Here is a 12237-nt window from a genome sequence, read left to right as displayed (position 1 = left end):
CGGGGGACTGAGAAGCGGGATTCCTTGTGTTCCCTTTACACTCCCGCCTTCCCATCCTGGCGGGCGAGACTCTGCCTGCCCCCAGGGCTCCCCGAGCCCGATCTGTGAGGCGCATGCTGACTCAGCCTCCCGACTCCCGCCAGGTTCGCCCCCGCCCCCACCCTGAGTAAGGAGCGTGGGACCCGGCAGCGCGTGGGAAAGCGCGTGCTGTGTCCATTAGCACCGAGCTGGGCTTCATCCTCGCAGGTGGCCGAGGCACTGCTTCCTACCTGTACAGTGGGCTCGGATGTAGGATGCACTGGGAGGGCGGCTGGGAGAGCTGTGGTAACTGGCTGACGCCCGGCAAGCGCCTGTTAGTTGTTCCCGGCAGCGGTGCCCATCCTCGAAACCCATCCGCTGAGCCCACCGTCCCTACCCTTAGCCCCGGCCTTGGCCTCTGCGGCCGCCACTGAGCTGACTGACGCGCTGTGCGAGTTTGACGCGGTGCTGGCAGACTTCGCGTCGCCCTTTCACCAGCGCCACTTCCACTACGAGGAGCATCTGGAGCGCATGAAGCGGCGGAGCAGCGCCAGCGTCAGTGACAGCAGCGGCTTTAGCGACTCAGAGAGTAAGTGTGGCCCTTCCCGGGACGGTGTCCTAGGACCACGAAGCTCAGGCCTGCTACGTCGGGCTCTGGTGTCCTTATCTGGGGTCCAGGGAACTAAGACCTGGAGGCTTGCGGAGCTGAGGACCCGACTCGTTGGTCTACCTGGTTGTGCCCAGGTGTGTCAGGAGGCTGGAGCAATCTAGCAGCTTTTTCTGATACAGCCAGAGGGGACCCATGGGACCGAGCCAGACCTTTCCACTGCTTCTCCTCCTCTCCTTCCTCTGCCTTTCTCTCCCGAGTCATGACTTTTTAAGAGTGTGTGGAACAAGTGCCGCTGGAGTAGGCGGGCAGGCGGGGACTCGTGAGAGCACAGCACTGAAGCGTTTGTGAAACCAGGAAAGGTTTCATAAGCTGCTGCTCTTCTTGGAATTTTTTGAAATAACTTGTTGCATTTTCTTCGGGCTTTGAGCTCCCAGACGTGTTGCTGAGATTTTGAAAGACTCCCTAGCACTGCAAAGTTTAAAAGCGTTGAGAGTGTCTGTTTTCAGACAGGTCCACCACGTAGGCTGGGGTGGGAGCCAGGGAGCAGATGCTTGAGGTCCTGGTGACCTTTCTCCCAGTGAGGATCATCCCCAGGGTGTCTGTCTTAACCTTATAAAAGAGACAGCTCTTAGGAACTCGAATGTCCTAGAAGATTGTGGATACCTGTTTAAATGTTAAACACCAAATATAGTGACTTTTTAAAATTGTGTGATTGGTTTCCAAAACCATTTTAAAAGTGAACTTTAAATTCTTCTGTTTATTCTTGAGCTTTTAATCCCTACACGCGTGATATGTAGGAAATCTCCTTGCCTTTACTTGGTAGTGGATATGGAAGTAATGGCCTTTCCTTGTGATTCTCTGATTCTGAAATCTGGAGCTCTCTTCCTTGTTAGTGGGCAAAGAGTCCTTCTTTCTGACAAGGGATAAATAACAGCCCTCAGCACACCCTGGTCAGAGTTTGAGTCAGAAACCTGAGTTCCAGTTGAGTTTTCCTGGAAGTCTTGCCAGAAGCTGTAACTTTTGAATTGAAAGGGGGTGGAAGACTGTGCTAATTTTCTTCTTGGATTGGGGTGTTTTTTAGTTTTTTTTTGTTGTTGTTGTTTTGCTAATATCTTGGCTGTTCATTTTCAGTGTCTGAAAGGAAGTGTTAAATTTTTGAAATTTGTCTCAATACCTGCGGCAAACTTAAAGGGGGTGTGGAGCAAGTTATTAATCAAATAGAAATTCTCTCCTCCATGGAAAAGAAAGCTAGTTATTGCTGCTCTATGGCAAAGAACAGCTTCTTTCTAAGCCACAGCCTCATTCTGCTAGAATATGCTCAGAACTCACCCATTCACGGCTGATTGCAAGTCCTGCTGTAAGTCTAGTTTGTTCCCCACAAGACTAGTTAGAAATAGTCTTGGCAGGAGTTGTGTGTATGTCTAAATAGTAATTTCTCAAGGAGGAATAGAATGTGTATCTTAATTGCTGCCAAGAATTGAGCGCAGACATTTGTAATACTCATTTGCCCCTTTGATGTTTTTCTGTGGAAGAGAATGCTTGAGAGAGCAGCCTACTGAAAATTAGCTCTCCAAAAGGGGCAACCAGCAGTTCAATTTTACCGAGCCCTTACTATGAATATTTATTATATTAGTGATTTCTCTGCTGTTCTTAGTGATCTTTATGAGTTATGAAGTTAGGTAACATTATCTGATAACATTTTTCTGATAAAATAGAAGAATCACATGGGCTGACTCTCCGGCCTTGTTCTGTCACCATAGATGGCTGGCTAGTATGGAAATAGATGAAAGTATTGAACCCAAAGTGTGTATTGATTTATCAGTCAGTGGTGGTTGTATTTGAAGGTCTCTCCTCAAGGTGAGCTAGCAGGTCAGTAGTGCCTAGAAATTCCTAAGATAAGAGAGGACCAAAATATCTTTAAAACCGTGAAAGTATAGCTTGATTTCTCAAATGTGTTTTTATTCCAAATTTTAACTGATGTGTTAATTTATACTTTACTGATTGGTTTTAGGTAGAATGAATTTAGGTCTGATATTCTGAGTTTTCTTTTTTCTTTTGCATTTTTCTTTTTAGGAGGTAATGTTTTCCTATTTAATAGGAAAAGTCTGAGGTCTACTCTGTGTGCTAAGACTATGACGTAATAGATATTTTAGGGAATGAGGAACTGGCTTCTTTAGCATAAGCAAGAGTTGGGATATTTGCAAATCTTTGCCTAGAGTATTCTGGTCTGGTCCCAGGGGAGGGGACCTTATGGGCCCTGGAGAACCAGAATGACAGATAGTTGTGACCCATCTGCCTAGGAGCTACTGAGACCAGAACTTTGAACTGGTTCAAGCCATGAGAGGATGAGGCCAGTTAAGAGCCATCAGGATGCCCTCATGGTACGATGTTAAGAATCCCTTGTGAGTGACAGGTCTTACTCTGATGCCTGGTGAGTCATCTAGAGGGACAGAGCAGTCATAGAAGGGGCACTGGGGCCACAGTGGTGAAAATGAGAATCTCAGCTCTTTCTTGTTATATCCTCCTTTATTGAAGCTGTAAGAATTTAGATTCTGGGGTGGAGAACCACTCCTCCCCTCCATCCCTGCCATCCCCTGTGGAAAAAGCAAAAGAGACCCAAGACTTTCTTTGTCTCAGTAAATTACTATAGTTTGTTTGCTGTAAATGTGTGGGATTGTTCTATATTTACAGGAGCTCTGGGCAAGGTTTACTCTCTGTGGTTTTACTCTTTTGGAGTAGCACATATTGGTGCTAACCTTAAATTACTTTTCTCCCAACCCCATTCTCCCTCAATCTCAAAATTTATACCTGCCTTTTAAACAATCCTCTGTTTTGGCCATGGAGTTTCTCAAGCTCATTTGGTGCACCTGAAGTTAGCAGTTGTATATTTCATATACTTTTGATAGTGTCTTAGAAAATTCAGTCCCAGAATTTGAGATTCTTGGTTTTAGTGCCCTGAGTGGGCCTGCCATGGATATTTCTAATGGGGTGGTTTTTTTGTTTGTTTGTTTTGGTTTTGTTTTTTTGTTTTGGTACTGGTGATTGAACTCAGGGCCTTGTGCTTGTGAGGCAGGTGCACTGAGCCTTCTAATAGGGTTTTGAGATGCTTCTGAGGTAGGGCTTCAGAGCTGAGTGAAGTAGACTGTTATAAGGCCCTGAAATACCCAGGCTTACCACCTTCTGAAGTTTTCCAAATCATCACTGTTTTGAGTCCTTTGAGCCACCATTAGTAGTAACACCTGACACAGGGGTGGGGCAATAATACATGAATATGCTATCAGCCAGTGACATATTGCTGTCATTTTATCAGACCGAATGGCTGGCTGTCATCTTGCAAGGAATAGATAGTTCCAGAGGAGGGAAAGGAACAAGAAGTTAGGCCTTGCTTACCCTTTAATCTACTACAACACCCCTCATGAGGTTCTATTCATTGTGGACTCTTAATGAAAGTCCATGGGAAGAAATTTTATTGAGTACACGTAAAGTGATCTAGAGTTTGAGGTTCCTCTGTGTTGAAAATTTTTTCTTGGGGATCCCTGAAGAGAAACTTCCAAGAATTTTGCTGCTGTCAAATTAGAGCAGAAAGCCAGGACCTAGAATCTTATTCCTTTTATTCTCTATGATGACTTTTCTTTCCTGACCTGCTGTTCTCTATTTTGCTAAGAACTTTAGGGGGGAAAAATTATTAAGGCCATACACAGAGTGCGTAGGTGGTTATCGCCCTCTCATATGACCTCTGCTACACTCTGTCCATAGTGTTGTTGTTTTGTTTTTTTTTTTTGGTACCAGGGATTGAACTCTGGTCCTTGTGCTTGCAAGGAAGGTGTAGGAACCACTGAGCTAAATCCCCGGCCCCATAGTGGTTTTTTTTTTTTGTCCATAGTGGTTTAGCAAGGGGGATCTGGGGACGCTCTTTTTATTTTTTTATGTGAATGGTATCAGTAGACTCTGTACCTCATGGAAAGAGATGACAGGTACTGTGTGACAGTGAGCTGGCAGGGTGTGAGCTAACTGTGTGTGTTTGTGGAGAGGTGTCTGGAGCAAGAGTGGGGAGTGGGGAAGTGAGCTTATGCTATGCTGACGTGCCTGTGTGCATGTTTATATATAGAAATACTGTAACTTGAAATTTTTTTCCTCTTTGACCTTTATTGTGGAAGTACCATGAGTTCATTAGTATGGTAATAAGAGGAACTGCTGCCCATTTTGATAGTTTGGCTTGCCACTGGATTTATCAGTTAAATAAAAGTCAGTTGTCTTGGGCAGGGGATTTAGCTCAGTGGTTCCAGCACCTGCCTCGCAAGTGCAAGGGCCCGGATTCAATCCTCAGTACCAAAAATTAAAATAAATAAAAGTCAGTTGTCTTGAGTTTGGAGAAAGTACTTGGATCATGGACCAGACTCTGAAGGATTAGAGGCAAACTGGGGCCATTCTGTGAGTTTTTCTGGCTCCTTTTCCCCAGTATTTCCCAAGCCACCTGAGCTGCCCTGAGCTTTGGCTGAATCCTCATTTGATGCCTTCTTTCCTTTTCTTTTTTTTTTTTGTACCAGGGATTGAACTCGACCTTGTTCTTTTGAGGCATGGTGCCACTGAGCTAAATCCCCAGCCCTTGGATGCCTTCTTTTCTACTGTTATCTTGTACAGTAGTCTTTTTATATGTTGAGATAGTTTCTTTCCTAAACACTCAGTAATCTTTGGTCTACTTGCCTGAAAGGTGAACTCATTGTGCTGTCCCTTTTCCCCAAAGAATATTAATATGTGGCTATTAAATTGCTGGTGTTGGGGCAGAACAGAGTTGAAGTCCAAAGTCAGAAGTGTCAGTATTGCATGCAGGCGGGGGTGGAATGAGGTGTGGTGTTTGTAATGGCTCCCAAGTGCCAACTGTTTTGGGAGATAAAGACCAGAGCCACCCAGGTTCTGGGCCAGTGAGTCTTGGAGCTTGAACTCTAGATCTCAGATAGGGTGAAATTCCTGAATTATTTCAGAGCCAAGGATAATGTGCCCAGGGCCTCATATATCTTCTGGCTTGTGGTCAGTTCTCCTGGGATCCTCTGTAGTTTCCTTAACTCTAAGTCTTACTTTTTTCCCTCCCCGCCAAGTTTTTCATGTGTATTCATGATGAGTCTCCTGGTTGTTGCAGTGACAAATACTAATGCTCTTCCATAGGTCTGCAATGGGCATAGCCACTTTCCTGTGTGTAAGGGACTGTCTTGTAGAGGTGAGCTCTGCTGACAAGCCAAGCAGGAGTTTTTTTGGGACAGGGTCTCACTATGTAGTTGAGACTGACCTGGAACTCACTATGTAGTCCAGGCTGGTCTCGAACTCACAGCGATCCTCCTGCATTAGCCTCCCGAGTGCTGGGATTACAGGCATGCGCCACCATGCCCTGTGCACAAAGCAGGAGTTTTTTTGGGACAGGGTCTCACTATGTAGTTGAGACTGACCTGGAACTCACTATGTAGTCCAGGCTGGTCTCGAACTCACAGCGATCCTCCTGCATTAGCCTCCCGAGTGCTGGGATTACAGGCATGCGCCACCATGCCCTGTGCACAAAGCAGGAGTTTTTTGAATTTTAATTTTTATTTATTTATTTTTTGTGCCAGGGATTGAACTCAGGTCCTTGCACTTGGCAAGGCAGGCGGCAGCACCACTGAGCTAAATCCCTGGCACCAAGCAGGAAATTTTCAAGTCAAGTTCTGGGAGAGCACCAGTGTCTTGAGAAATACTAAGTGCAGGGCCATAAAAAGTGTTCCATGGTCACGTACTCTTAGGAAAATTGGGGGGCCAAACTGGTTCTCACAAGATTTCTCAGGAATGTCAAAAATAGAAATGATCAAGGGTGCTCAATTGTTTCTGCAATTTAGATGACCATGCAGCTCTTCTTTACAGAGGACTGTCATTCTGAGGATTGTATTTTTTGGGGGACATGTAGGTTTTAAGTTCAGGTGTTTTGGTTCTCAGTAAGTAGGTGTTCATCATGAAATCTCAAAACGATTATGGTCCTTTTAGATGACTTGAGCTGGATCTCTTGAAGGAAGAATAGATTGTGAGGGTGGATCACAAAGGTTTACACATGTTTGGTGAAGTGGACTAGACAGACATGTGGAAAGAAAGAAAACAAGATGGCGGCTGGGCCACCTGGTCAGAAGGAAGGAGGAAAGAAAGCCAGCTAAGGTGCCTTAAAAGGTAGTGGCCTTTAAGTAATGAAGCTGAATTCTTTCCAGACCAGAAACCTCTTTCTGAAGTACTAATTCTTTTCTAACATGTCTTATGTGACTTAGTTAAATTCATTTTGACTTAAGGGAACCAAAGCAAGATGTTTTTGTCTCCCTTGAGCTGAACAGAATTACCTTAAAGTAAAGGAACTCTAAGGGAAAGAGGCAGCCCAGCAATGCCCTCAGTATTTAGCCACTCTCCTCACCAGAAGAGCCTTTCCAGAGCTTGTCTATGCTACAACCTGGGCTGGTTTTTGTGTTCTGCATTAACTGGGAGGCTGTTCCATTGTGACCACAGTGGCCACATCCTGCTTCCGCTGCCTGCTGTGCTTTTGAGCTCTCTGACTCGGTGCTACTCTCTACATGTCACCACCCCTCAGGGCTGGCACTGGGCTGACAGAGGGCTGGTTTCCTTCTCCTCAGCAGAACCTAGAGAAATCGAATCTCAGAACTCCAAGGCTGGCGGGGGAGGGGGGGCGCTTTAAGGATCATTAAGTCTTAACTTTCTATTTTTATTGAGGACAAGATACACTGCTTGCTCAAGGGCATTTGCTTCTGGGCCTCCTGTAGCCCTGCTTCGGTAGGGACTTTGCCTTCCGTCACTTTGGAAGTATGAGAATAGGAATAGTGAGACCCCTTGCATGTCTGTTGTAGATAGACCACTGGAAATCTTCATTTTCGACTCTAGCTTGTCCCTAGACTGTAAGATCTTGGGAGAGAGATTCATGATAAAAATTCTCATGACCAGAGAGCAAGGATGAAGATGATGATAATTTGTGTGTATGTGTGTGTGTTATTGAACCCAGGACCTTTCTCAAGCCCTTTAAAAACAAAAATTTTTTTTTTGAGCCACATGTCGTGGCACTTGCCTATGATTCCAGCACTTGGGAGGCTGAGCTGGAAGGATTACTGAGAGTTCAAGGTCAGCCTGGGTGGGCTACATAGTGAGTCCATGGTCAGCCTGAACTATGTAAAGAGACCCAATCTCAAACAGAAAAAAATTTTTTTAAATTTTGAGACAAGTCACTAAGTCTCTTAGCTAAGTCACTAAGTTGACCAGGCTGAGTTTGAACTTGCAGTCCTTCTGCCTCAGCCTCTCAGAGTACCACCATTCCTGGCTGGGAGAGAAGATTATTAAGTCAAAGGGCCCAACTTTGTGCTTGTATTTTAGGAGATTCAGAGGGCAGAGGGACATTTTTTATTGCTTGATCATTGGGGTTGACATTTGTTCAGTTGCTTCTGTGTGCCAGAAGAGGTCTGGTCCTAATGATTCCATCATAGTTTTTTAAGGAAGCAAGGGTTTTGCTGTGCTTGACTGGAGACACATGCTCACATGCACATATGCAGTCCGCCCTTCCTGTAATCATTGAGGGGAATAAACATAAAATCTGGAATTCTCTCTGCTTACTAAAGATTTGCCATTTTTGTTCCTTTTGAAGATAAACTTCTTATCTGGAGTTAATAGACTGACGAGTCTACAGTTTACTGACTACCATTTTAATGAGTATGATTTCTTTTCTGGAAGGTGCAGATTCACTTTACAGAAACAGCTTCAGCTTCAGTGATGAAAAACTAAATTCTCCAACAGACTCTGCCCCAGCCCTACTATCTCCCTCCATCACCCCTCGGAAAGGTAAGCTCCTTAGTCAGAGCGTGAGTTTGCCTACTTCTCAGCTCTTCTCTCTTTCCTTTATCCCCAGCCAACCTTTCCCAAACATGCAAGCAGACAGATGAGGATAATATCTTAGTAGGGGAGAATGTGAAGTGGAATTTATTACATCTTAGTGTTTTGATTGGTGTTAGAACAAGATCAGATGATTTTGGGGTTCTACACCCAAAGAAAGATAACTTGTAAATGCTAGACGGTTCTCTCATGTGGTATAAATGAGGCTGTACCAAAGGATATCTTCTCACTAGGTTCCTCCCTGTCTAGTTGGTTCTAGAATTTAAAGCTCAGCAGTTTGGCTTTATAAAAAGGAGGATTGTTTTTTATTGCATTAACTGTTTAACCAATACTTTCAGATGACCAGTTTAGTAATTAAACAGGCTCATCATTGTGAGACAGGCAGTGATGTAATATAATTCAAAATAGCAGCTTTAGTCTGGTGCTACTGTGATTACTAATAGAACTAAAAAGTTTTTAAGGATGCATGAGCCATTTCTCTTTTTTTGGAACTCGCAGAGTGTCCCTAGTCAGAAAGTTTAATGTTCTCTTATACTGGACAAGTGCCCTTTTGAAAACAAAGGGAGGTTTCTCCCTCCTAAGTAATGTTATATTTGCTGAAAATGGTTGTAAAATGCCATAAAGTGAAAATACATTAAAAAGAAATATGAAGATTCCATCACTTTTCTCAATCTGGCATTAAGACAGAACTTTTCTCTTTCTTGAAGGAGGTATTTTAAAATTCTTTTCTTAACCCAGCAGCATTAGCAGCCACCGGGGATTCAGCCATTGTCCAGCTTTCAGTTTTTAATGAATCTGTGGAATTCAGAGATGGAGTAGTCTAGAAGGTGGCTTAAATTGTGCTTAGATTTGCTGCCTAATTCTGTAGGAATTAAAGAGGGAAAATAGCCCCCCAGTGGCAAAGTGACTTGAAAAACTAAGAACAATGAACTATTTGTAGCAGTGCATTTCAGGGAAGGCTCAAATGATAAACACTACAGAGCCAAGTGAAATAGATGGATAAAGTCTATACTGCAGGCTTTGGAGAGAACAGAATCTAAATATGGACTTAATAGCTTGTGCTGGCATCTAGGTAGGATAATGGAATGAGGAACAATAGTAGTTCTTTATCTATTTCACCCTGGAAGGGTTCTGAGGGCTGTATATTTCCCTAGGGTAGTGACACAAGCAAAATTACATCAAGAGGCAAGGACAGCAGGAATTAAACTTAGGGCTGGTACAGGATACACTTCAATAAGCTTTCCTTTTTAAAGATAGAGATGTAAAATGAAAATGATCCATTCCATAATCCTGGAAATTCTCTTATCTTTGAAAACTTAAACATGGGATCATCTTTAATATGGAAAACAAACTCTCCTCTTTTTACAGCCAAGTTAGGAGACACAAAAGAGTTGGAGGACTTTATTGCTGATCTTGACAGAACATTAGCAAGTGAGTACATGCCTGCTATTAAAAAAAAAATCAGAGAAAAAGCTAACTGACACTTCTGATAAAGTGCTATAATGTTTACCAGCTTGGCTGGGGGCAGGAAGTTACATCATAAAGCTTCTTTGGGTTTAGAAATAGGCCTAGTGGCTCAGAAAGATTTTCTGTGGATAAACATATTAGAGTGTGTTTGGTGAGAACAGGTCACCAGCAAATAGTGGTTTTTTGTTTGGGAAATGGAAATTGAGCAGCAAGACTGGAGCGTCACCACCCTGATGGCCGGGTTTCTCAGAGAAGAAACGATCCGTTCAGTCGCACAAGCCTTACTCTAGCAAGCTGGAGCCTTCCATCCCAGGGTCCAGGGTAATTTCCCCGTATTTCTCAGGATCTTGGTGGGGTCTCTCATCTCAGACTTGAGTGCCAAGGAGAGGACTGGCTTGGGGAGACCAAGTCAATTATCAAGTGACCCAAATGAAGTACACCACACTTGCTTCGCATTCAGGAATTATACTAATGGTAACCTATTTTTTATGACCAAAAATATTGGAAGCTGGAGACATCAGATCATAACTGCAACAGGGAGGTCTAGAGGGAGGAACTGTCACAATCTTTCTACATACACATATTTGAAAAGACAAGGTTGTGAGAGCCAGGAGGACCAATGTAAGTTTCCAGAATGAGTTTCCACAAATGGTTTCATGGCAGCAGGGTCTTGTTCAGTCATGGGATAGGCCTCAGAGAATCTTGTCACAGTCTCTTAATATTTTTGATGAAAGGGTGAATTTTCTATATGAGGCATTTTATGCTATACTCTACTAAATTAGATCCGAAAGTGGCTACTTAAAAAGAACTGTTTTTTGTTTGTTTGTTTGTTTTGTGGTACCTGGGATCGAACGCAGGACCTTGTGCTTGCGAGGCAGGCACAGAGCTACTGAGCTAAATCCCCAGCTCCAAAAGAACTGTTCTTAATACTCTTTGTGACGTATCAGGTAGAAAGTCTTTATATCATTTCCATTTACTTGAAGATTTTATTGCCCTTTTTCTTATATGCACCACCATCCTACATCAGAGGACCTAGGCCTGTTGTGACAGAGATTATTATAATTGAGGCACAATTTGTATCAGACTCATGTAACAAGCCTCTCTTCTTCATGATAATCGCAGCTGGCTGCCCAGTCATTCCAGTTAATCGGACACATTATGTGGGAAGTCTGCCATTAAGTTTAGTGCTTTGATGCCAGTCTGAGACTCTGTGATGTGGCTAAGCCTAAGAATTGTGAACTTCTGTGAGTGGCTGACTTGACCTATCTCCTTTCTGCAGGTATGTGAAGTAAGGAGTTCCAGGTCCTTACATCACATAAAAGAAGCTTCAAAAAGCTCCCAGGACCTGGAAAAATCAGCTACTAGAAAATCAGCTGCTGCCAGAGGAAAAAGAGATGAGCATTCATTTATCTACCACCAGGCCATTCTTAGGTCCACTCTAAGATTAGCTCTTCGTCCTTCCTCTGGGCAATTCAGATGGTGAAACTGATTTTGTTTCCCTACCTGCAATGTATTAGAACAGATGATCTATGCTAATGTTGTATTTTTCTTTTAAAACATAACTTTTCTGTAATTTAAAGTGCTTTTATGAAAATATTTGTAATTATATATAGTTGGAAATAGTAATATGCTTCCTCCATTGTAATATATTTTTGTATACAAATAAAAGTGGAACTGGAGCCTGTATTTTGTAAACTTTCTTTTTCTTCATTTCTCTCAATATATTTTCATTCAATAATAGCCTAGTGGGAATAAGCATCTGTACTCTTAACTAGGACCCTGGGTACTGCTGGGTTACACTTAGGCACAAAGATGATAAACTTAGGAATGCTTTCCTTTGAGCTCATTCAGTTTTAGAGGGCCATATTGACACAGGGCTGATGGGAAATTTTAACATGAGGATTGTGGTCTTGATGGATGTTAGTTTGTTCTTTTATCCCACCCACCTTGTCCTATCGTGGCACCTTTGAAGGTGCATCTGCTCTTTCCTTGAATTAAGGAAAATATCAGTTGTACTCAAACTCCAGGATTTAAATAGGAGGGAAAGTTGTGGCAGCTGGAGGACTTCAAAATGAAGGTGCTCTTTCTAAGTGTGGGCAAAGGAAGATTTGGTGGTGCTGCATTGAGCTAATGTTAGCCAGAATGTTCAGATGCAAGGCTTTGATAGGAGAGCTTTGTACGAGAAATGCGCAAACCCACACCTACCTGCCTTTGTTGTTGTTACTTTTTTTTTTTTTTTTTTTTTT

General features: G+C 43.2%; 1 protein-coding gene across 1 annotated transcript; it reads left to right on the top strand.

The window, feature by feature from the left end:
* The first annotated feature begins 113 nt into the window (after positions 1-113).
* Rgcc (regulator of cell cycle) lies at positions 114-11676 on the top strand. The gene is made up of 6 exons (XM_033759947.1): positions 114-166; positions 221-288; positions 371-607; positions 8366-8473; positions 9893-9955; positions 11271-11676. Exons 1-6 carry the CDS (start codon positions 114-116, stop codon positions 11276-11278), a joined length of 537 nt encoding a protein of 178 aa, XP_033615838.1. The 3' UTR covers positions 11279-11676.
* Positions 11677-12237: the final 561 nt, after the last annotated feature.

The sequence above is a fragment of the Fukomys damarensis genome, unplaced genomic scaffold (genome assembly GCF_012274545.1).
Source record: "Fukomys damarensis isolate Sample0158 unplaced genomic scaffold, DMR_v1.0_HiC HiC_scaffold_38, whole genome shotgun sequence".
Lineage (NCBI taxonomy): Eukaryota > Metazoa > Chordata > Mammalia > Rodentia > Bathyergidae > Fukomys > Fukomys damarensis.
This window is presented reverse-complemented; position numbering and strand designations above follow the sequence as displayed.

Coding starts and splice junctions, on each gene's coding strand:
- Rgcc (XM_033759947.1), top strand. CDS start 114: ATGCTGACTCAGCCTCCCGACTCCCGCCAGGTTCGCCCCCGCCCCCAC. Junction 167..220: donor CGCCCCCGCCCCCACCCTGA/GTAAGGAGCGTG, acceptor TGTGTCCATTAG/CACCGAGCTGGGCTTCATCC. Junction 289..370: donor CCTGTACAGTGGGCTCGGAT/GTAGGATGCACT, acceptor TGTTCCCGGCAG/CGGTGCCCATCCTCGAAACC.